This window comes from Drosophila ficusphila, unplaced genomic scaffold (genome assembly GCF_018152265.1).
Source record: "Drosophila ficusphila isolate 14025-0441.05 unplaced genomic scaffold, ASM1815226v1 contig_412, whole genome shotgun sequence".
NCBI lineage: Eukaryota > Metazoa > Arthropoda > Insecta > Diptera > Drosophilidae > Drosophila > Drosophila ficusphila.
Window position 1 is genome coordinate 37,204 of NW_025064326.1, and position 25,469 is coordinate 62,672.

A 25,469-nucleotide genomic window follows, 5' to 3' on the forward strand; every position below is an offset into this window, starting at 1 on the left:
TAAAAAATGCTAAATACCAATATAATATAACTTCGTTAGGTTGACTTTGTTCGGCTGTGAGTCGTTTCTTGCTCAAACAAAATAAAAAAAAACATATGCAAAAAATGCCATAAAATCATTAAAAAAAACTTTGTTTTTTTTGTCTTTATCTCGGTAAGTAGAAATCTATCTATGATCTATATATAGAATTCGTTAGAAAATTCTAAGTCGGGTGGCATTCACACCTATATACATATTTAAAAGTATGTAATCTATTATTTTTGATCAACTAATAACACAATAACAAATACATATGTATATAGATTTTGATTTCGAATAAATTTTTAAATTTACAGCATTTTGGGCTGCCACGGTGCTCTTTGCACGACTTCTCTGCGATTGTATTGTTTGATTTTTTTCGACGTTCCGCTAAAATGGATTTATTTTTAATTAATTCCTAATAAATTTACAAGTATACAAATTATGGTATTTATTTAATTTAAAAACTCACTGGCACCAGCCTTTTGCGCTCCCACATGCTCCCACAAGTACATACATACAAACTCATACATCAAATTAGCATAAAAATCCAGTAAATATGAGGGCGAAGTACAGACGGTAAAGTAACCCTCACTTTTTTCAATAGCCTTGACCAAATTTGTCTAATTTTTGTCTCTTATATATATATATGTATATAGAAACGCATATGGCTGTTAACGCCGCACAGCATTTTCTTGCAAAAGGTGTTTCAACACAATATACAACAACAAAAAAATCCCAACAAAAAAATTATGTAAGAGGAATGTTTGGTGGTTAACTCATTAACTTGATAATAAACGTAGATATTTAACTGTGCTTGAAGAAGAGTAGACTGTGGGGAAAGTGAAAACTATAACTGGACAAGGAACTTAGAATCCATGAAGAATAGGACTTTTCCTTAATAATTTTCTGGAGCAGTATAAATACGATTATTATTAAGTACTCTTAGAATTGTAGGAAACTTGGAGTTAGCATTAAAATTTAAATATGGCTAAAATAAAAAGCAATATATTTTTTTTATGTGTATATAAATATAAACTTTTTCATTTATTAATAGTTTAATACTTTATAAAATTCCTTATCAAATTATAAAATTGTTGAAAAGGCATACTTGTTATATGTTGTACTTTTTAAGATCTGTTCCCTATTTTTTAAAAATAACATTTGCACAAAACTATATATTTTTGCGAGCCAAAGCGTAAAAATTGACAATTCACGAGAGCACATTTAAGTATTTACATTATTAGTTTAGATCGAGAAAAGATCGTGCTTTCAAATTTTTCATGGAAATGCGATAAGTTGGAATAGTTTCCATTACATTTATAATTTTTTAAGAATTTTATGTAAGGAAATATTTTGATTTCACTATATAGTTGTAACAAATTTTCGAATAAAGCAAACTTAAAATTATGTTAAGTTAAAGTTTAGGTGCTACAGAGTAAAAAGGATGATTTATAAAAGGCAATAGTTGCCTGTGGACTAATGGTATCCACAATAATTTTGTGTGAAAGTCACTGCGTAAAACAACGTAAGATATTTTGTCTAGGTTGGCAAAACATTTCTTACAACCTATTTACCGACACAAAAAAAAATTCTGGTAAATTTTCGGTAAGGGATTTCTTACACCTCCTGGTGTAAGGTGAAATTAAACAGCCGCAGCCAGAGTTATAGCACAATGTTCCTCGGAGAAATTTCCGGTTGTCCTTTTGCACTGAAATTTTAAATTTAAAATTCTTCAAAGTACACTATACGCTTTACTTTCGTAAGCAAATATGTATGCCAATAGTTTAAAATGTTTATATTTAGCTATTTGTGCTATTATTTTAACCGCTTATGTCTGTTTAATCTTAAAACTGGCTTTCTTCGGGAACAGTTTTTTTCGTCGTATTAATTTCGCCTTCGCCGTTTGTCTTTTCATGTGATATGGTTGTTATAACAGATTTTATTACTACAGAGCTAGTACTCGATTCCGTTGTTTGGCTGCTAAGCAATAATTATCATTAATAGTGTAATTCAAAATTTTATTTTTATTGTTAATATGTACATGTGCATAAAGATAGAAAAAAACTTTTGAAATTCAAAACAATTTGCCGCCTAATTTTTTTTTAAGTTTATGGTATGTTCTGCTAAGTTGATTTGATTTTTTCTAATATGAATTTTTCTTTCACGAATAATTTACGGATAAATAACGCCAACTGATGAAAAATAAAAAAATTTGGATTTCAAAAGTTGTTTGGCTAACTTTATGCACATAAATACATAGGTACACACCTTTTTGATGCCATTTCCCCTAAATTGGAAATGTTTATATCCTGAATGTCGTCCATGTTTACGGTAGTAGTTGCTTTGTTTGTTTGCGTGCTTAGAACTGATAGACGACCTAAATTCATTTAAAGATGTCAATATAGTGAGTAATGTCAAATAAGAAGTGATAGGGCAGTCATGAAAAGCTTTAAGGAAAAGGTGGGACCTGATTTCAAATTCAGTTAAATGTATCAGCGCCTTTAGTTGTTTGGGTCACATATCTAAAATCAACAATTTAAGAAGAATTTAAATTCAAATATGTACAAACATACATATATGGCCAACATTGTAAAACCAATAAAAACGAAAAGTAATATTAAGGGGACAACAACAAGACAAACAAAATAAGCCAAATGAAATAATATATGGGCTTTTACTCACCCACAGTCTCCTCTGTGGTCGTAGAACACAAAGTGGTTGTTGTAAGATTTAAATGGTCACGCACCGAGTCTACGGTGATGTCACCAATGGAGCTGCTGATAGTCTCGTTGGCCGAATTGGGTAAATTGCTGTTGCAAATTCCATTAGCTAGATGAAGACTACTTCTGTCTAAGTTTTCGTTTGCAGGTTTACCGCGCACTGGAGCCGTTTGTTTTTTTTTATTGTCAAGTATATTGGCATCTTCCACATTACAAGCCGCTTCTTTATCACTTTCTTCTTCTTCTTCTTCTTCCAGAGTTGATTCTTGGGCTTCCAAAGGCTCTACTTTAACAATTCCGGTGGGTTGGACAACTTTGGACTTGGCTAGAGCAATGCGTTGCAATTCTGAAGATGACATCATGTACAAAGCTTCACCAGAGTTGGTAAAGCAAAGTGAAGAAATTCCACTGCAAGATGAAAATGCATTTATAATAATGTATACTTAAGAAATTTTGAACCTGTTTGTGACTTACTTAATATCTTCGCGACGCACTGCAGCAGCGTTTAGCTGTCTCTTTAATTCAGGGACTGACAAAACCATGATATCGCCCATGTTTGTCAAGCAGATCAGAGCAATTTCGTGATACACATCTCCACGACTAGCACTCAAGTTCGCACTAATGTTTGCAGACCCTTCTCCATCGCCATGCGATCGTGTGGACTTAGTGGGGCTACCACCATGCAGGTTTTGTATTAACTCAGGCGATATGCGACAACGAAACGATCCAAAGTGGATTCGACGAATTCGAGCTCCCTCGTTAGCTGTAAGTTTATACTTATTTATCGGCTTGAGTTGCGGAAGAGAAAACACTTTAAATTGTTCTTCAGAAGCAATAAGAAGACGATGCGGTGGGCTACCGTTTTCTCCAGCGTGTAACTGATCAACAGGAGTACCAGCCTGATCAAAGATGGAAATACCAACCACAGGAGCACGATGCTTTAGTTGAATTTCTTTCGCAAGCTGAGCAGAAATGCGACGTGGCGTCTGTGGTGCAGCATTGCCACTTGCCGATGGTACGGCAGTTGCTGCGGTCTGAGCTGGGGGTAAATGCAACAGGAAAACCGAGACGGTACTGGCATTTGTGGCTGACCATAAAGTTGGGGATGTTATGTTGACTGAAAATTCAAAATGTATTTTTTAACAGATAATAATTTTACAAATGTGCCAAACATTTTTTTATGTTTTCGATATAATATCCCGACATCAAAAGGTTGCAATAAACCATGTAATAATATTAAAAATGATCTCACCATTAGTAACATAAGTTTTGGCAAACAGTAAACATCGCACCATTGATCCTAGTCCGTCGTCAGCGCATCGGGCCTCTATTTGCCTCTCAACTGGTCGTGCTTCCAGCTACAAAAAATAGTTTTAGGTTAAGAATTAAAAAAAAATCTAGTATGCTACTTACAGTAGTCGGCACCTGATTGCTGGGGTTGTTTCGTGTCGATCGACCCTTTCGAAGTTTTCTAAATGACTCCCGCAATGATTTTTTAAATGACTTGCGTCGAGACAGCTGCTCGCCCGCTCCAGTGAGATCATTCGGATTTAATGTACATCGATGAAACACTGGGACAAAGTTCTTAAAGTCAAACAGGACCAGACCGTGCGCAGTTCCTCCGGATACAAGGCCCCAGTTCGCTTCAAGTGCCATGCATGTAATGCTGGCTGGAGGCAAGACTTGCAGAACCCCGGTTATTTGTACGCCATTTTCAGCTATAGGACTCGTGTCACCTTCCAATAAGTTTGAGCGCACGTTTAATTGATCGTGACCCTTCCACACAAACCCATCTCGATCGCTGACCATGTTCATAGAGCTATATTTTAAAGACGATTTTTCGAAAGTCTCTTGAAATTCGGCTATAATTATTTGGCCCGCTGTTCCACCAACAATGAGCTTTCCGGTATTTGGGCAAAATGCTATTTTCTTTACTGCTAAGCGAGGATCATCAGAGTATGGATCGAATAGACCAGCCTTTCTAAATGGCGGTTCTCCTTCATCTAGTTGTTCTGCACTTACGTCTGCAGCCGCTTCATCCCGGAAGTCATGTTCACTTCCAAATATGCTTCCCGTTTTAAAGTTATAAATTGGTTTAAGCAATACTCCAGTACAATCCCAAAATTTAACAGAACCATCTTCGTGTCCAGTCAACAAAATCTCATACAATTTTTCAGTGTCCTCTTCATCAGATTCTTCCAAATCTGCCGAAAGTAAACCGCCAGTAATAGGCCAGTCAATATTGCTGTAGTCAATGTCTTGCTCATCGCCCGCTCGTAAAATATTATCGTATACTGACTGTGTTACTTGTGAAGCTAAGTAATTACATGTTACCGCTGATGCATGCACCGAATGAAGATACGGCGCTTTGATTGCAGAAATATTAGATTCAGTGAGATCGTATGCGCATAGTTCCTCTTCAAGTAGGACAATTAGCACTTCGACGTCATCACTATTATTTTTATATGTTACGAAAAAGTCAATGACCTTAGATGTAAAATCCAAGCAAATTTTGTGTCCATCGCTGGCATGTATGGAGACACAATTGTGGTCACCATAAGCTGAACGTGGCATGCCGCCGGAAAAAACAATAACGTCGGTCGATCTAAAACAAAACACCAACTTAGGTTTAAATATATATTTTAATTTTCAATTGTTTTTATATTTACCCTCGTTTTCCTTTATACAGTCGATTTATGCTTTTGCACGGGTCAGGGCCGTAAGGAACGTAGTTAACGTTTTTTGGTGGTTCCGCGCTGCTTATGCTCCAAGTAGCGTATGAACCATCAGCATGGTACCAACTGAATTCAGATCCCCTGAAATCCACTGAGAGGCCAACGCTTTGCCCATGGCCTGGTGCTATATATGCTCGTTCCACGGAGGAAGTTTCTAAATCCCACAAAACACACAAACCTCGGTTGTAAGCTATAAGCAGCTTGTTATGGGAGTTTGGAAGCTGACGAATCGATTCAATTGCGCCTGGATTAAGCTTGTAAGCTGGTGGGACCTGCTCTAATACCACATCATGGTAAATTACATGGTCTTTTATTGTAAATGTGTTTAAATCAAGTTGATAGATGTTGCCACCTTCCGTTCCAATCCATAGTAAATCCTTATTTACAGAACAGCACAGGGATGAAACTTTCTTAAGCTTGCCGTCGAACGGAAGTGTTTTAATCGGAAGCAATGTCGTTCCAACTGGCTCCCACAGTATAAGTTGGTTGGCCGCTGTCAAAGAAAGTATGCGACCAGTTCCATAAACCCATTCGAGCAATTGAACATTAAGCTCCGTTGCAGAATTGTTCACCAAAGTATGCTGTCCGTACAATTCGACTCCGGGCTGACCCAAAACTTTCATGGCTCCTGTTTGCGTGCCAATTGCCATGAGTTTGGAGATAGGATCATACGCAAACGCCGATGGTTTGTGTGGAAATCCATGCTGCACGGTCTAAAGAAAAATACAGGCAAAATAAATTTATTAAAATTGTTGTAACTAAGAAATAACATGCGCGTTATAAATCGTTTAAGAACGATTTGTTTTAAGTTTTTAAGCTTGCGAATAAAAATTTCCAACCATTTGAGCATAACTAAGTGGTGTAACAAAAAACTTTGCTTTGCTTATATGTATATACTTCTGCAAAGGGAATAATAATCATTTTAGTTTATGTTTGCATCTTATGTAGAAGATCAACATCACAAAAAAAAATCTTAAAACTGGCTTGTTTAAAATATACATAATTAAACTTGGCAATTATTGTGCTCTGGATGTAAATAAATTCTTTCTACCTAAAATTTGTAATCTGTTTGGAGTCTTATTAGTATCAACTGTTCCTATCTACTTAAACATTTATTGTTCTTTGATATGGACGTTTTTCTGTAGCCTATCATTTTACCAAGCCCATTTAACAAATAAAGTTAATCTTATCAACTACAGTCCCTTTATGTTCCTGGGTAGTGACTAATCTTTGGCCTGATAGCGTTGTGTGATTTTACTTGATCAAACAAAAGTACATACACAAAAAGCTAAAAATATTGCTCACTAATTTTAAAATACCGAAAATTCTTTTAAGTTACCGTAAATAAGAGAAATATGAAATATGTGTGTCAATAAAAAATATCAAACCATAGCATTGTATGTTAATGTTATGAATCTAAAAAGCTTTAAAGGCTTTGGCTTGCTAAAACCGTATTCCTTTCTTGTTAGTTAATTAAAGAAATTTGGTAAAGATAAACGACAATTGACTTGTTCAGGTCAAAGTGCGCAGTAACATTAAGAATAAATAGAATGATGTCATTGAATATATGTACATAAACATTAACAATGAGTTGCCCCGAATGGGCCTTATTTACAAGAATAATTGTAGTGTTCAACTATACATTTTTGTATTTTCTCATTGTTAATTTTTAAAGACTTTTGTCTAACAAATTTTTAAGTTGTGGAACCTTTTTATAAGAAAGCGAAGAATTTTGAAAATAAAGTAAACGAAATGATGTAAGCTGTTGCGTTGAGATAGGTAAGCCACAAACGATATACATATACATACCTTACGATAAGCAAAAAGGTCTTTCTGTAGGCGTTGCCTTTCTGCGCTGGGCTGCTGACCCTTTCCTCGGATAAATTTTAACATATTTTTAACTTTCAAAAAAAGTTGACCGTCGAGTGGTAAGTCTTCAAAGCGTCCTTGCTTAAATTTATCTGAAAATAATTAATTAAAATTTTATTCTCAAAAAAAGCTAAATGAAAGTTATTCAACTAATTTACATACATAGAAAAAGTATCCAAAAATGTATTGTTCTGAAATTTTGTAATAAAACAAAAAGAAACCTAAAAGTTGGTTTTTAAAAGTTGCCAAGCAAGTTGTGTTGAGTTTTACAGTGAATGTAAGAGAATTGTGTTGTCGGCGACTGGAACGTTGAACAGTTTTATTAGTAAATATATATATACATACATATGCAAATAAAATATATGCAACCATATATAAAAACGTTAAATGCAAAAAGTAAGCCTGCTGGATTCGTACTTTTTCTAAGGTGTCTACATAATTACATACATATATATTTCATGTTAATAAACTCGCTTTGCTGCGTTGCACATGAAAATTAACTCGCAATAGTATAAATGTAAGATTTTATGTTTTAGTGGGTAAGTGGGAGATAAATCGATTGAAATACCACCACATCAGAAAGTTGAAATAGTTTTTAGATTTGTGTGATAACAAAAATGTTAAGTAAAACCAACAAACCAACAATTGAAAGTGCATGTGTGCTAAGCGATGACCTAATTTAAAGTACGTTGCCGATCAAAGTGGTTAACCAACCTGCGATTTTAAGCCCGCATTTTTTCGTTCTTTCAGATATGCCCAAATAGACACACATAAACTTAGCATAGAAAACCAGTGAACCTGAGGAGGGAGTACCGACTATAAAGTACCCCTCCATTGTTTGTCTACCCTTTGTCTACTTAGATATGTATATACACCCGCACATGGTTATTAAGGCCGCATAGCTCCCTCTTGCAATATATGTTTCAATACAAAATACCCTCCAATCTGCGAATGGCAGGTATAACAAGAAAACCCACAACAAAATGACAAAAGTGGACTGTTTGCGTGGCTGACTCACCGAATACGCGTACTCGAAGAAAACATAGATACTTATGTACACTATGCTAGAAGAAATACTGTTTTACACTAATTAACGATCCACATTTCATAAAAACAATTTTACCTTGTGCAATTTTAGCCAGTTATAATACTATTTTATTTCCTTGCAGAGTTAAGGCGGTGGCTTCTGAGTAAAACGCTTGATTACTTTTCTGACACACCTACATAAATGTGCATGTATGTGAGGGACGCTCGCTCCAGTTACATTTACTTACGCTCAATAACTTAACAAGTAGAGCAAACACTGATAACGAAATATGTCGATTTTATAACGAGCATGCGAAGCTATGTACCTAGCACTTATTTTAATCGACTCGAACTATTTCTTTAACAGAAAATGGGACGCGCGGCGTCATTTTCAACACAAAGTCGGCGATCACTTGAAGCTGGCTAGAGCTGAAAGAACAAATGATTATATCGATGTTTTTGCAGCCCTAGTGTTTTAAATGACAATCGATGATCCTTGTTAGAAGCAGTGTTGCGAAGACTAGTCGCACAGGGTGACTCATGTTAGTGTTACCGTTCACTAAATATTTAAAACTTGACAACTTAACGGTTTTTTAAATAGAGAACAACAATTATGGCTTAAGCTGAAAGCAAAGTTAAGCTGTTTTTTTATACTATAGAAGATAAAATTTGTACCACTTTGGTCGCAGCGGGAGCCCTTTAACCTGAATGCGATGCCCACCATATACACATATATAGAACGTCGTGTAAAATCCTTTCTTTCCATTCTTTTCCTTTCCTTTATTTTTAAAAATTTGTGCATCCTTAAGTTGGCTCTTTTTTTAAATTGTGTAAGGTGGAAAACAATTTTTTTTGCAGTTATTAACATCCGCCCATCCTTAAGTTGTGTATGATGGGCAAACGACTCTTTTGCAGTTCGAAAAAAAAACACATTAATTTTTGTAGGGTAAGAACCGGCCATAATGTTTAATAAACATTAAGAAGTTTATGAGAAAATATCCAAATAATTATAATAAAGGGCATCAATAACTTTGACGAATAACGGTATATATTTATATTCAAAAACAATTAAATACGATCCCGGCCGAAAGACAAGTGTCTTTAGCAAGTTTTACTTTCACCCACGGACAACAGCTGCAGGCTCTTTGGTGAGAAATGTAGAACGATCCACACGCATTCCGGCTGAACAGCCTCGGGTTGATCTATGTTTTTACGAACTGCATGCTTGGTACTGGCGTATATGTTGTTGCGAGGCTGAAAAGATTTTAATGTGGGTGTCGGTATAATTAGAAGTGCCGATTGGGCAGCTAAGGGAAAAGCTAGTATTATTTTCTGTTAACCTTTCACTGAAGAATCGACTGCAAACCAATACGTACACCAAAAATTATGAAATATGCCTCAATAATCTCCGTTACCAAAACATGGTGTTTGGAAATGATTATTAAGTTTTAAAAATCATGTGCGTAAAATTTAAGTTTAACAAAAAACTGACAAATAGTATACTTTTTTTAAGTTTTATGGATAAGACCAGACTGCTTCGGCGACAAATTATGACGTACTGTTAACAATCATTACCACACATCCTGATATACAGTGGCGGATTTACCAATAGGCAACATAGGCAGCTGCCTAGGGCGGCAAATTTTTAGGGGCGGCAAATTTCGACTGTTAACACTACATAAAATACTACTTTTTAATAGACACAAAAAATTTTTACTCTAAGGTCTTCAACTTTAACATATTGTTCAATATACTTCTTTTCGCTGCCGCGAACACGCGGAAATTCAAACGCACAATCATTATAACCGAAAATTGCCGTGCGTTTGAATTTCCCGCGCGTTCGCGGCAGCCATCGAGTAGTTCGAGTAGTTCGACCTTTGCTGAAAAAAGCCAAATTTCAATGTGGAAATTCATGCAACCGTGTAACACAAGGTTAATAAAACAATGATATAAAGGTGAAAATTAGGCTGCAGTCTAGGGCGGCAAAATCAAAACTGCCTAGGGCGGCAAATTGTCTTAATCCGCCCCTGCTGATATAAACATACATACAGATATATGTATAAATAAAAGGAGGTGATATCTCTATATTGGTCAGCTGTGATGACGCCAGATTTGATTATGTGCGTTTTACTCCAGGGTTGGGCCTTTTCGCCGTCGACGTCTTAAGGCATTTAGAGCTATCACATAAATATGCGGGTTGTGTATTTAAACGCAAAACATTAATTACTTTGCAGCCTTAAATTATTTTAACTTATTGTCCTCATTTGGGAAATACAGCATACCGTCGATTGCAATCTGCATCCGCGATTAATTTGATTTAATTCCCTATTAGTACATTGAAAAAAAAATACTTGCAGCTGTATCGCAATGGTATGTCCACAGGCGATGCAGTCTGGGACGCCTCCGCTCTTTTCGTGCTGAACTTTTGTGCCAGAAACCAAAGACACTTGAGCGACAGATGCCACCAAATGCGCCACCACCCATCCAAACGTTGCCAAAAAGAATCTGCCGCCGGGTACAAAGTCCAATTAATGACATTCCGACAAGATGTTGCTTCGAGTCCTGCGCCGAGATCGCCACACAAATATATGCATCCGAACATCTTAATGAATCGGTTTGTAGAGCAACGCCAAAATGCTATTCTAATTGTCTACATATTTCACGGCTGGCGCCAATTGTCTTTTATGTGCTGTGTGGCATCAGCTTGTTAGATCTATAGAATTCGGATTTCGAGAAGCTATACTACCTGGTGGCGATATTTTACATAAGCATTTTAAACAGTGCATACTTACATCATTTTGATTATATTATATATTATTGTATGATAGTATATATATGTATGTGGATAGGGGCGGACACAGAAAAAAATTTTGGGATCTCCGATCCGCAAATTTTTTAGTTTTGGGGGGGTCCGGTCCGATTAAAAAATTTTTTAGTTTATATGGTTGAAAGACCGTGTGCTGTAAGGGAATTTGAAAAAGTCTGAGATTTTGGGGGGTCCGGACCCCCCGGTCACCCCCTCTGAGTCCGCCCCTGTATATGGAAGAAGTTAGGCAGATTCAATAAGCTCCTTTCATTGCAAGTTGGACATAACTATCATATTTAACACTCGATATTCAATTAACGGTTTTTCTTAATGCGAAAAATGCACTTTTAAGGCGAAATTAAATAATTATTCATATTGCCGAGGGAACATGACGATATCGTGTTAATCTAATTATAAGTTACTATTTTTATTCAATAGTCAATACTATTTTTAGTAGACACGCACAAATAAAACCATATTAATTAACTATCTAGCACCTTTCGAGGTGCCAAGATTAAATCATTTTGCGCAGTGCCAGACAGTCTGAAGTGTGTGGTAAATCAAACAAGGAAAGAAAACGACCTCACCAATCCGAAGCTATTTACTATTGCAGTGATATCAAATTTTAGATATTCTAAAATATTTATTCTACCACGATTCTAAAAAAAGTGAATCAAAATGCGAATGTGGGTGAGGAGTAGAATACTACAACATCTTGCCGTAGTATAAAAATCTGCACGATAGTCCGATAGAAAAAATTGTAACCAGTTCAAAAGATATTGTCTTCGGTTCGAGGTCAGCGCACATACAAACACATGCCTAAACGAACTATAATCTATTTTTCTTTAATACTTAGCGGCAGAGCTTCTTTGCCACTCACTAAGCAAAATCTCAACCAAACTTAGTAGATTCAAATTAAAACCATTTATATTATATCGGACATTATATGCGATGTATTAGCTACAACCATTCAGTCCTATGCCAGGGTCCCTTTACCTGCTGCTTAGCTCCGCTTCACTGGATATCTTTCCAAATGCACCTGAGAAGCCCAACCGCACGTTGCAGTTATTAATTTTGGCAGGACATCGCCGATCAACAGCGAAGCCCGCCAGCACATCAGCAGCAGCAGTGGCAGTTGGTCTGCGCCTTTTCCTGACAAGGTGTCTCTAAAAGAACACAGACGGCTGAATACAGACCACTGAAAGGAACGACGGAGCTTTTCGTGCAAACACATACACAGGGAAAAAGTACCAAAAACTCGTAAAGGGATAGGTGAAGATTGAGAAGACATTACCAAAAATGTGTTGGTGTGTTGTGTCTCATTGTACCATTTTTTATAAAAAAAAAAAACAGTTGAAAATATTTTCCTTATGTTTATGCAGAAACTATCAGCTTTTGGATTTCGAATTCGGGCGCATAAACAGAGCAACAGATGTTTTCGGCACGCAAATAAGGAATTCAAACCAGTTACTGAGCCGGCGACAAGCAGAAGCGGCGAATGCGAATGCGCCAACATTGGCAAATGAGTGGTTAACAGCCCGAGACCATCGCAGTGGCATGGTGCTGTATGGGATGGCATGTGGCAGCATGGGCGTACTGAGGGGGCCGCTTTTAGTGCGGGAGCGCTTCATCCATGAGCTGGGTTTCCGGCTACGCTTATGCGTGACAACGTCAAGGCGCGACCACTGCAAGCATCTGGTCGGTCAAAAACCAGACACGATCGATGGCCTGGACCTGTTGGCTGCTTTACTTATTTGCATTGCGTTTATGACACTGCAAGCGCGCTGCCGAGGCCAAGACACCCAGCTGTGCATCTGGCGCCTGCCAAAATTTAACCAAATCGTCTTCTGTCTGGCTCTTTGTGTGTTGACTACAAAAATGAATATTTCTGTACACCAAAAGGCAGATCAACAATGCAGTTTTATGACAAGGATTTTCGACAGCACAATAGCAGTGAGTGCATTACGGGTCTCTCGAGGACAGGTACAGCAAATCCCTAATACGTCAAAATGTTTGCTTGGCCTATTGCGCTATTCACTTTCGCAAGTGCCCATATTGCTTGAAAAGTAAAAAGGTTACTTTTAACCTCCAATACAAATTGCTTCGACTTGCTAAAGCCATTCTCGGCACAGCGGACAAGCGAATCTAAAATATGTTTGCACTCATTGCGGAACTCAGCATGAGTGACACAGGGCTCCAAAAACAAGAGTGCCTCAGAGTTCTATCAAAGAACTGAAAGTGCACACATTAACGGATATAAATAGACAGTTTTGAGGCGCACGACATACCAGCATGACCACATGCTAAGACATTATATTAAGTAACTTATTCCTGGTTCCAATATGGGGCTGCGGGCCTATTGGCTTCTTTAGCTTTGAGCGATCTCGACTTTCGTATTAACAATTTTCTCTGCTGCTTTTGTGTAATTTCACGTGCACAGAAGTGTTTGTATTTTTGTAACTTGGGGGCAAATGGTGGCAATCGAAGCAGATACGGTCAACTGAAAGACCAACGCTTTGCTTACTTTTTTCTGATGCGCTCGCGGGTGTTTTTGTTCCAGGAGCGTGGGAATGACTAAAGTGGGGAAGTCTGAACGCAGTGAATTTTCATGTACCTGCTTATTTTCTTGCGTGCAAAATCCTTTACAAATTGCTTTGTGGGGGTTGTCTGCGATGTGTCTGGTCGGCAGTTCTGATTTTTAACTTTTTGACATTAATAGCGTACTTTGAGGTAACTGATTGCGTATCATGGGTATGATTTCTGGCACGCAAGTTTTATACATTCAATGCTGCTGCTAAGTTTTGCTTGCGGCTATCACGTTTTTGGCATCATGCATACGAACACCATAGATCTAAAGATTTTGGGCTCCCAGCCTTTGAACCTCTAAGAATATTTTCGCATAACCGCACATTTCTCTGCGGATCGCATTTCCTAATATATTTATGTACAAGTACTTAGGTTCTCATAGGCTCTCACGCTTTTTCTTCAAGCCAAGAATATTAAAAGACATGTAGTGTCCATTCTGAGCACAACTGGGTGGAAATTTCACACGTTTTGCATTTAAGGATATGTATGTTTTTCCCATCCTTCTGGTCAGCATATGTGCATTGCCGCCGCCAGCGGCGTTTCCATGAAAAATTGCAAATCTGGCTGACGTCGCAAAGGTCACAAGGCACATGGGCGTACCCCTGGGCCATGCGCAGTACTCAGCCCATGGTGAGGGTCCAGATTGAAATGTAACTTACGAATAATATTTTGTTAATTAAACCCCGACACCAACTCCGATATAAACATACATTTTTAGGAAAAACAAAACTGTATAATTTGGGAAGAAAAGGGGTCGTCCCCCTGGCATCCGCCTCTGATTGGGAGCACATATGTTGGCACAGACTTTCAAAGTGCCTTATCCGCCTAATGTGACTCAGCCTCCCATATGTTCCATTCATATTCATATGTATGTATGTGATTCTGCAAATACTTTTGTTTTTTTAAAAGGCAGCTTTTCATATATCATTGCAATACCACCGCTTTGTTGAATTTTAAATAAGTGGGAGTATAAGTAATTCAGAAGTGCAACAATCAAATGTCGGACAGAAGGTCCTTGTTTCCAATATTTTATTAAAACCATGTTTTTGGATACTGAGTTAGGACAACTTTATTATCAATCGAGTATGCCGAAGAGTCGGTTATCTGAATCTCGTTATCACGTGCCAAGGCCGGTGGCTACTTGCACTTCAACCCTTATTACGAAACGTAACAAGAAGAAACGTGACGTCACCTGCGGGAACATGTGCATATTACGGAATCGTTACGTTCTTACTTGAAAAACATTTGTACGTATGTGTGCTAAGGGCACACATTTGGGATGCATGGGTTGTGCGTAGAGTCTTAAACTATTGATTTCCCAATATGAGCAGTTCATTATTTAACCGACCAAAAAAAAGGAGCAAACTGATTATCCTTAACGTAAGCTTACAAAAATGTACATATGTACAAAATACAGCAGGAAATAGATATTTAGTATGGAAGTTCTAAGAATCGCGTACTACCTGCCTTCAGTGGGTATTTCCAGAAATTTATCAATTGCCCAGGCGTCTAGTGAAAAGATTGGCAAAGGACAAAAATTAGTCCAAGCACTCTGAAAGCAATTAGTGATCGGGTCGCACCCTACTCCTCGCTCGTAGCGCCATGTCCAATCTGTGCAGGTAGAAATACCTGCATTCTACCACACTAATAAAAATTATATTATGTATTTATAATAATAGTTACCTTGTTTTCCCAGTTACATTTTTTTCAAAATCGTTGCTGGCAGACATGCAAAACGATGTGTAGAAGCCAAATTCACTTGTATAACCCCGTTACTTGAGATTTGTGCAGAAGCCAAATCAATATCTGCAACTTAAGTAAATTAAAAAAAATTGTTCAAATAATTCCGAAGTAATTCTAGCCGGGGCTAAAAGAAAAAAACTTTATTTTTAGGCGACAGATCAAATTTCGCCATCACGTTCACGGACCATTTTTGGGTCCAGCTCCTTATCCTTGAACTTCCAGCTTGACAAAAGAAAACGACAAAAAGACTGGATCCCGACGGTAGCTAAGCGGACTCTTCAGGTTGCTACTCCGGCAACTGTAAAGCCAGAGCCTGATCAATCGAAAAAACAGGTTAGCCTGCAGCCCAATCGCAGTGGTATAGAGCAAGACAAACCTTAAAAAAACGAAAGTCATCATTCAAAAGTATTTCGAGCGGCAGCCAGGAACTCGTGCCTGTCTACATCTGCTGGAAATATCATGCAGGCAGACAAAAAGAATCTAACAATATTAGTCTTAATGTTATAGTGGCGTATAAAAGCATGATCTGCAAAATACAAACTTATTCGTAGAATTTAATTTTTTTGAAGCCAATTTCAGGAAAGCAAGTACAGTTTGTTAAGAAGAAGGATAAACTTTAAGCCTATAAATTGGTATAAAAAGGTACTATTAAACAAGTTCATCCCTATACCTTTTCGTTCCTCAATAGCTTAAGTAGGAAAGTAGATTTTTTAATTGAAATCTGTTTGGTAAATCACATGCATTCGAAGTTTTTCATTCATAAAACTGATGTAGCGGTAGTCAAACATGTTTGACAGCGAACAGAATCAAACCTCTGTTGGTCGTCGCAGTTGTTGGTGTTGCGAACTCTCGCCTTACATTATGCCGCTATTAATATTTTATAAATTACATTTTATCATAGGTGTTTTAACATTTCTTCCCTAAAAAATCTTAAGTTACAACAGATTTTTCCTAGCTAAGACTTATGGCACCCAATTTTATTCACTGGATACGCATTTTAATGGAACAAGACTCTTTGGCCAATTTATTTTAGCAAAATGAGTTTCATTTAGCCCTATTGAAAGTGACCTACAGTTCCCATACATTTCAGAACGATGCCTTAAATAGCTGAATCAGCAACACTGGTAACCAAACGCAGTTCGACCGCGTGCTGCTTTTAGCATGAAGCCGGCCGCAGGCCCAGACACTTTTAATCCGTCAGATACTTTTGTTGTGAACGGTCGTGCTCCGGTCGCATGAGTAAGCAAGATATAGTGAAAATAAAAAACCGAGAAGAAAATTGTAAGAACCTACAGATTGTGCCCAAGTCCATATAGGCTCTGTTCGTATTTTCAATTGAGGCAGTGCAGGCTATAGGAACTGCCATAAATACCTTATGTGAAATATATAACTTAGTTAATGTTGACATCAATTCAGCTTTGGCAAACAAATTTATAATACTTACCGAAAAGCCTTGTTTAAAACCGAGTGGTACACATTTTGGATTACGGTCTTCCTTTTATCGGTATTGGATTAACGTTGTTGCGACTATGGCGACTATCAACCCAGAAAAACTATACATGCAACTAAACGCATCGGAATTAGCGGCAATTATTATGAAAGGTGAGTAGAAAGCACGCAAAAGACAAAAGACAGTGCCACCTGTTGTCTGCAAAATCTGCACCGCCTGCATTTAGATACAAGCAAATGCTAAAAAAAAGATGTTACGCAAACACATATGTTATTTCTTGTGCCGTAGTTAATTTCATTATATTTTTGTCAAACTTAAACCATTCTCCGCAATATATGGATTAATTGGCTTTAGAGCTGGGCAAACGGTTTTAAAATCGACAACAATGGCAAATTCTGTCCTTAGGAAAAGTAGATGTTGTATAAAGCCATATGACAAAATAAGTTCGCTGAAGATAACTTCCGGAACATACATTTAATGGGCAGATGCGCAGCAACCCTGTGCAATGTACGCCCCCACCGACTCAAGCGATGCAGCATAATCACAAAAGTAGCAGTCTTTTGAGGGTGGCAATTTAGGTACAGACAGATACGTAAACAACGCCAACTATTTGTCGCCACCGTCGTTCAACTTGGGGTTTGTGGCGCATATGTCAGCCAGGCACTTTGCGCATATTGGCAATTTGTTTGTCTGCGGAGCTTGAGCTCCAGTTGGCCTTAGCAATGTGTATCCTTTTCACTGGTGGCGTGTCCCTATGCTCAACCCATAAGTAATCACGAACTTTTATTCCACTATGAAACAGCCTAACACGTTTATTTTTATATATTGCCGATAACTGCAGTTTTTAAAAGTGTAGAGTGGCTTTAGTTTAATTGGGATCAAAGCCACCATATTTTCAACCTTTTATTATATAGTTGTACACAATATTAGTTGTTCAATAGTTCTCCGCAAAGTAGTGATGGGCTTATTTTTATTCGAGAGTCACGTGAAGTTCGGAAATTAGACGTAGGATGTTTAATTGGTCACCTACAAGGGTCCTCGCCAAGTAAGTCACCATACTGCATCATATGCTTGAGTTGTTGCGATTCATTCATAAAAGTGATGCGTCACTTTACTACAATATACACCATATAGTCGTTTTAACATACAAACTTTTATGTACGTACCAGTATATGTGCTTTTTGTTTTGATAAGATGAGGCTTCCCACAGAGGGAACGCTTCCCAGTGGACCGACCGTCAGCCAAAAGCCGCCTATGATGATAACCTTTCATTGACTTTTGGCGTGAATATGGGATTTTCTTATGTCTCTGACAGTTAATGTCTGCCGTTTTAAAGTAGGTTTTAGCTGATTTTTACAGGAGGGCATTCATTCTTAGAAAAAAGGCAAATAACTGGAGAACAGTTGCCAATTTTTAACTAGAAGTTTCGAGATTGGATTTAATACCTGAAGACGCATCGGCTGCATTAAAATAAAGTGTCTTTTGGACCTTAAAAGGGGCTATAACGGGCGTCGAGCAAATATAGTAGGGACTTAGTCTAGACTTGCTCTTGATTTTGGTCGCATCTTTGAACTTCTGGTAAGGGAAACTTTAAATCTAACAATGTATCTGTTGTGCACAGGTGTTTTGGCTTAGACGATGCCCGCGACAACGACAACGTAAAGTAAACATTTTTCTAAATATAAATTAAATTGCTGAATAAAACCCGCCCAAGACAAGTGATGAAGTTGGAGCTATAGCACTGCTGCTGTTTGTACAGCCTGATTTCGCGGCCGCAGTGTTAGTCAGTTGCTTATACTTTTTTCGTTGTTTATTTTCTAAAATTAGAAAAGATAGGAGAATATCGTGCTTATAAATAGTTAGGTCAACATGGAAAAAGCATATCCACTGAAAAATGTAACCATACCACTCATGTTGATGGTGTAAAGAAATTAGGCTGTGCAAAAGCAGGGAAATTGAAATGTTATAATAAATCATTTGTATATACGTCTCTACAAACTAAAATATATACATGAAAGCCCAGACGTATCAAGATATGACAGAGAACGTTATATTCTGAATTGCAAAGCGAAACAGTGAACACTTCGCTTGCCCGAATCGACAGCTGTTTCTGTAATTAGCTTCTGTTTTTCTATTGAACATATCAAAATACCTATATATAATATAATATATCCTGGCTGAGTTAAGCCCTTGCACTTTGCTCTCACCTAGCTGTTTTAACCGTGAAAAAAGACATGCATGTATGTATGCTTGCTTATATTTTTTGTGATTTTATAAACAGCTTACTGGGTTGTTGGCTCCTGATGCAGTGGCTCGGCTCCCTGCTGCTGAACTTGAACTGCCTTCATTCGCCAGACGCGAAATAAATTACTTTTAACAAGTAAGCTGTGTTTAAACACTTCAATACCTGTGGAGGTCAGTGGTAAACTGACGTGGCTGGAAACAGGTTTCGTTTTCGTGATTAATGCATAATTTCACTTTACATTCTTGTCTTCACTCGCTTGTACTTGAAGACTTAAATGCATTAAGTAAAAGTAAATCATAGTTTCTCAGGACATTGAATGCGACATTAGGAGGTACATATTTAGCCGTTATTCAACATACGTAACTTGGTATTCGAGGAGCTTGTAAAAAATTTATGATTTGGTAGTTAATAATATTGAACAGAATAGGTGTCCCACAATGGCATACAACTCTGTTAGGCAGTCTGTTCCGCGAAAACGGGGGTTTTTTTAATTTACCAATACAAAATACCTAACATTAGTAACCGGTTAGGTATAAAACGTCACAGATAGAAGACAACTAACTCTTTTTTTTCGCTATTTTTAGGTTCACCCAATTCCAACGACCGTGATGCGGGCTTTTGTTCCGCCAGTTCGGAAAGCGAAGGCGGAGACGATCTGGCCAATGACCACACGCGCAGTGGCAGTCCCGACATCGGAACACAAGGAACACACGACTCGGCGGACTTTAGACCAATACCTCTTGTCCGCAACAAACGCAAGAGCACGGAGCCCTCCAAAGTTGTGGATTCTTCGACATCCGCGGCAAGCTCGATGCTTGGTCCTCCATCTAGTGCGAGTATGCATGCTACTGGCCCGCTCAAAAAACGTATACGCTACACGTCGTCTGCCGATTCAGCGGTAATGCTGACACCTCCTGCCATAGACTCCCCACCACCCAACAGTTGTTTGCCTGCTACGCCGAGCTTGGAGTACGAAATGATGCCAAACCCGGCCCACATATTTGTCAGGCATCCGGGAGTTACCACTCTGCACCGACCGTTGGCTGATCATCCGGAACAGCTAGAACCACTTGCCCTTGTATCCAAGAAAACTCAACGCGTCCAAAATGCGGCACAAAAGACGGATATTTGCTCTAACCTCCTAAGTGAAAAAGCAGCAAGTTCTAAAAAACCGCTAAAAAAGGCGCCAAAGCTATCAACTGCATCAACATTGCTGGACGCTATTCCAAACGAAGACGAGCCGAGCAGGGCGGGCTTGGGGTCTGACATGTCTTCCTCCCGGTCCCACCAGCACCAACGCAACTACAAGAACATGACCAGGGAGCGCCGCATCGAGGCAAACGCTCGTGAGCGGACCCGTGTCCACACTATATCTGCCGCCTACGAGACGCTCCGCCAAGCCGTTCCAGCTTACGCGAGCACTCAAAAACTATCCAAGCTCTCCGTGCTGCGGGTGGCCTGCTCGTACATACTGACGCTGAGCAGGATGGCTGGCGAGGACTACAGCGCTGATCAGTCGGAGCCCTCCATTGCTGAGTGCTTGGAGGCCGTAACTTCGACCATTCAAACTGAGGGGAAAGTGAAGCGGAAGAAAGACGAGTGAACTGTCTAACTTGGTCGATTAGGACGCGTTTTAAGACTTAATGCGACTGATTACTGATAACCCATTACTGATTACTGCTACTACTTCTTATAACAAAGTGTGCTCGAACTTAGGCCTATCCTTCATTCAGCATTCCTACCTAAACGCCCTGAGTCTTAAAAATAATTGGGGTCACAAGTGGCCAAATAGCTTTAAAAGTTTTCCAGGCTCTGTCAGGTTAGACAACCCATATAAGTTTAAGTAGACGGAAAACTAACCTTTTTGGGTATGCATGCATACAAATTGTTCATATTCATATTTTTAGAGTAATATACCAGCGATGTGATCCTAATTTTAAATCGCTTTTTACTGAAACGTGTTATGCAGTACAAATATTAAGCACCAACAAAATAAAAAGACAATAAGCGTTTTTATTAAACCTTAAAAATTATAAATACATATATACATCTACAATGTTTTATCAAGATTTTGTTTTAAACAGAATTCTTGTTTAAATATATAAGCTTTTAACCAGGAAATGAATATAAAATTATCTTTGAAAAAACTTCACTATACTTTTTTGACATTTATAATTAAATGTGCATTAATAAAAACATTTACCCGTACCTCTTAACCATAAACCCTATACAATTTGTTAATAAGCAATAATGTGAGAAGTTATACAGTTTTTATTCTTCTATCAAGAAGATAATGCATATGAAAAATTAAAGATTTTAGCAGTTAAATTCTTTAAAATCTAACTTAGGCTTCGTTTAAGACTACCTTCTGAACCAAATTGAAAGCAAGAAAAAATTTAGTCTGTGTGTATAACTATAGTCTTTTACTCCAAAACTGTAATCTCATTGTTTTACACGTAAGTGCCATAAAAGCAGAAAATATACAAATCTGACTGAAAAGGAAATGTATTTTTATATTGTGTTAAGGAAGACGGGTAGGTAGGCGTTAACCTATTAGTCATTTGGGTGCTCGAGTACTTAAGATTGAACACAAGCACAAAAACCATATGGAGGTAAAAGAGTTGGGGGTAATTTATGTCTATACGAAAACTAATCTTATCGTTTGCAACAAGCTATTTGGTGGTATTATAAACTCAACAGGTGCGCACAGAATGGCAGGCGATCGATTTAAGTACACCCGAACGCATCCGTGTTATTATAAACGCGTTTTGGCACCATAGTCCCCTTATCAGTTCAGAAATATATTTGCTAACTTATCTAGCGGCACAAAGTTTACCGATATCACGGTTAGTTAATACAGTGCATTCGCACTCATGACGTATTCAGAAACGACCCAAACCGGTTAACTATGAAATTACGAATTCCGACTGGCTGCATCTACCTGACCCAGTGCAATATCTAGTACAAATTACATCAGCTAAGAATCCTATATAAAACAGGTTAGTTACAGCGGTTTCTAAACAGCATATGATAAGTAAAGCATAGGCGTTATTCAACGAAAGCCAGATGGTTAAGCAAGTTTTTAAACACCCATTCGAAATTACCCGCATTCTCTATGCACTCAAAACGGTTGTTTATTAATATCAATTTAATATATTGAATCAACGATCTTTTAAACATTTGGCGCATGATAAATCAATTTGTCAATAATAGAGTTCACTGAGTTTATTTTTATTATATTTTACAAATATATTTTTTACTATTGCAGTTTTTTAAAAACCCAAGGAAAGCTGATGTAATCACTACAATATATTGCAAACCCGCCAGTTAAACTGATGTGATCCCATATCTACATAAAAGCATTACCCAAAGAGCGTTTATGTATATTTCGTATTCGTTATTTTTATTGAAAATTCTTGTACTCAAGCTGATGTTCGGCGCTCAGGCATTTCAATAACGTTTAAGATATTGACATCTGTTGCCATGCTTAGCTTAATGAGTCGACTTTTGATGCCGATGCAAAAATTAGCATTTGTGTAAACAATATAAAAAAGTAAACTACGGTAACTCGGTGCATCACATGTCGTGGCGAGATATTGTTTTAGTCAGAGCAAACTGAGAAATTGTTAAGTAAATATTGGCTTTAACGTCGTCTAAAAATACCACATCCAAATGTAGTTGCAGCTTTAAGTTATAGCAGACGTCAAATATTGTCGCACCTGTCACAGGTGTTGGAGACGTCGGTCTATTTCGGGGCAGTTGCCAGTTGCGCGTGTGCTCCCCATCGCGTTGCTGCGAGGGTGAGCCGAACAACTACGTATCGTCTTGGCATCACATGCTGAGCGGATAGGCGTGATCTTTTCATTAAATATGCGTAAAAATTAGCACTGCCAATGCTGCATGGACTACTTTGATAATTAACCAAAAATTTACTACTCGTTTAAAGGAAGGGTTAAAAATAGAAGCCGGCTTATTGTTTACATGCTAAATTGCTTGGTTTTGGTTTTTATTTGAGCTGTAGCTATTCTCGGCTTGGAAAATGTGTGAGTAGCTTGCACTTCGAGCTTGATACTACAATACCTCACTGTGCAATATAAGTAATTGTATTGACTTATTTAGTTTTTTCTTGTTGAAAACATAACAGTGGATTTTATGCCCTTTGGGAATATTTCTATGCACAGCCGATCAATTATACGTGTTGATTGTGTATATTTGACGTTATTTAAAAAGAAGCAATGTAAAATACCATAGTAGCGCGAAAGGTGTGATGTTAGGAAAAGATGTGAGAATGTGTGTCTGGGGCCTAGTCGCTCAATTACTTGTTGGCGCCTCGATCACAAGGCACCAGTGACAATTTTAAAAAGAACTCAGACAGGCGGTCTTGCTGTAGTGCCATTGTTGACCAAACAAAACCTTAAAAAATAAAGGAAAGAAAATAAATGAAAGCTATTAGGCGACTCGGCGCGACGGATATTCTTTATTGCAGGCTAAATGCATGTCAAGTACTTCTCGTGTGATACATTTAAATTAAAGCCTTTTATTTGCCTTAACTCTTTCAATTTTATTCCGATTTCGAAGTGGCGTACCTCTAAAAGTTTGATTCAAAATATTTCGTTTTTAAACGGTCGACATTTTCACCCCGGTCCATGTCCGATTTTACCAAGTTATCAATGAATTACGGAAGGGGGCTTAAGACTGCACAATTCCTATCCATAACTTACGCAATTTTAATGCGATTACAAAGTGGCATACCTTTAAGTATTTGTAGTTAAATTCTTGCAGTTTCTGCAGTTTTTATGCATTCAAAATTTGCCATTTATTGATGATTCATTTTTGACACCAATTCATGTCCGATTTTTTCTAGTTTACGATGATGTGCAAAAAGGGGGCCCTAAACTGCATTTTATAACAATTTTACCATACAATTAGTAATAATAATATTACAATTTTAAATGTGGAAACTTGAGCAGTCGATTTATTGAAGAAATTTTGTTTAACCCGCTCATGTCCTCTTTTGCCAAGTTTCGATTATACGCAGGACACTCTTTTATAAGAACTGTATTCACGACTTCAAAAACATGTTAGGGTTTGGTTTTAAAAGTTCCATTGACCAATATACGTATATAGTTGAATCCTTCCTTATTCCTGAAAAATGTACCTAAACGACTGCAAGATGACGTCGTCTATTTGCGCACAGCATTTGACGTTGCCTAGTGGAACCATTTGTGACGACTTTCACCCTGGTCATCCAGGACTGAATTCAGACATGCGCAGTTCTTTGGCGCCAGCAGGTCCACAAGGTCTACACAATATATTTAGCTAGAAGAATTTATTATACAACTTCCACTCCTCTGTCTGAGCCACACTCAAAGCAGAATGTGTAGCATAAATGTGGGTAGCAAAAATCCACTCGACTTGATCAAGCTGTCATATAGAACGTTTAATTCTTCGGCTTTATATAGTACACCGATACTTTACCGGTGCCTTTTGTCACTACATAAGTTAATTATATTTTTGCGAATAAATAAATGCTTACACCCTAGAACTGTTAACATCTCAAAATGTAGTAGTCGGCTCGGCTCGACTCGGCCGCAATTAAATCACTAAAATCGATGTCTTTCATTGAGCATTGAAAACATAAGGAGGGTTCAAAAAACAAAGCAAGGAGCAAAGAATCAGACGCCGACGCCGCTGGCTACTGGTGGACGGCATGGAAGCGGCAACACCGAAAAAGGATGCGGTCGAACGATGTGTCCAACTACCATTTAAAAATATGCAATCAAACGAGTGTAAGATTGATCTCGAGCGATGTTCTGAGAAATCGGGAGCCGGTGCTCCAGTCTGATCGTTGGACCCTTTGTTGGAGGTGCACACATTCAAACATGTCGGTATAAAAACAGCATTTTTAAACCAGAAACGAGCGCTCTAAAATGTATGTTTGGATAAATAAGCAACATCTTTCGATTTCGTAAGTTTAGCGCTGCCTGAAAGGGTTAGCGACAAGCTTTTATAAGCGAAAACGAACAAATCATAGCTGAAACGTCGATCCTAGTCGGTGCTTTCAGTCTTCAAGTGTCCTTGTTATTATAGGCATATAAGGTCTGCTGTCATTTCTGTGGCCTGTAATTGATTCTGACAGAGCGAATTCACATTGGCACTGCTTTCCGATCAGTTTGTGTGAATCCTCGGGATTAGCACAAGCACACGATTATATAAAAAAAGCTGCCGCAGCCCAGAAAAAAGTGATTGATTTCGCGGTTTTTTCTTA

At 38.0% G+C, this 25,469-nt stretch overlaps 2 protein-coding genes across 8 annotated transcripts; one reads left to right on the forward strand and one right to left on the reverse strand.

The window, feature by feature from the left end:
• Positions 1-1,801: 1,801 nt before the first annotated feature.
• Positions 1,802-8,800, reverse strand: LOC108091535 (lethal(2) giant larvae protein). Of its 7 annotated transcripts, none has more exons than XM_043207921.1 (9): positions 8,620-8,800; positions 7,286-7,437; positions 5,411-6,189; positions 4,155-5,346; positions 3,994-4,099; positions 3,216-3,858; positions 2,704-3,149; positions 2,290-2,398; positions 1,802-2,001 (listed from the first exon to the last, which is right to left on the reverse strand). In XM_043207921.1, the coding sequence occupies exons 2-9, from the start codon at positions 7,367-7,369 to the stop codon at positions 1,866-1,868; spliced, it is 3,495 nt and encodes a 1,164-aa protein (XP_043063856.1). In that variant the 5' UTR covers positions 7,370-7,437; positions 8,620-8,800; the 3' UTR covers positions 1,802-1,865. The 7 variants fall into 7 exon arrangements, with proteins under 7 accessions (XP_043063856.1, XP_043063857.1, XP_043063855.1 ...); XM_043207922.1 differs by having other exon boundaries at positions 8,698-8,785; XM_043207920.1 differs by lacking the exon at positions 8,620-8,800 and adding an exon at positions 8,469-8,565.
• A 7,916-nt stretch (positions 8,801-16,716) lies between these two features.
• LOC108091576 (protein atonal homolog 8) lies at positions 16,717-21,688 on the forward strand. Its single transcript, XM_017190853.1, has 2 exons — positions 16,717-17,108; positions 19,786-21,688. The coding sequence occupies exons 1-2, from the start codon at positions 17,036-17,038 to the stop codon at positions 20,802-20,804; spliced, it is 1,092 nt and encodes a 363-aa protein (XP_017046342.1). The 5' UTR covers positions 16,717-17,035; the 3' UTR covers positions 20,805-21,688.
• Positions 21,689-25,469: the final 3,781 nt, after the last annotated feature.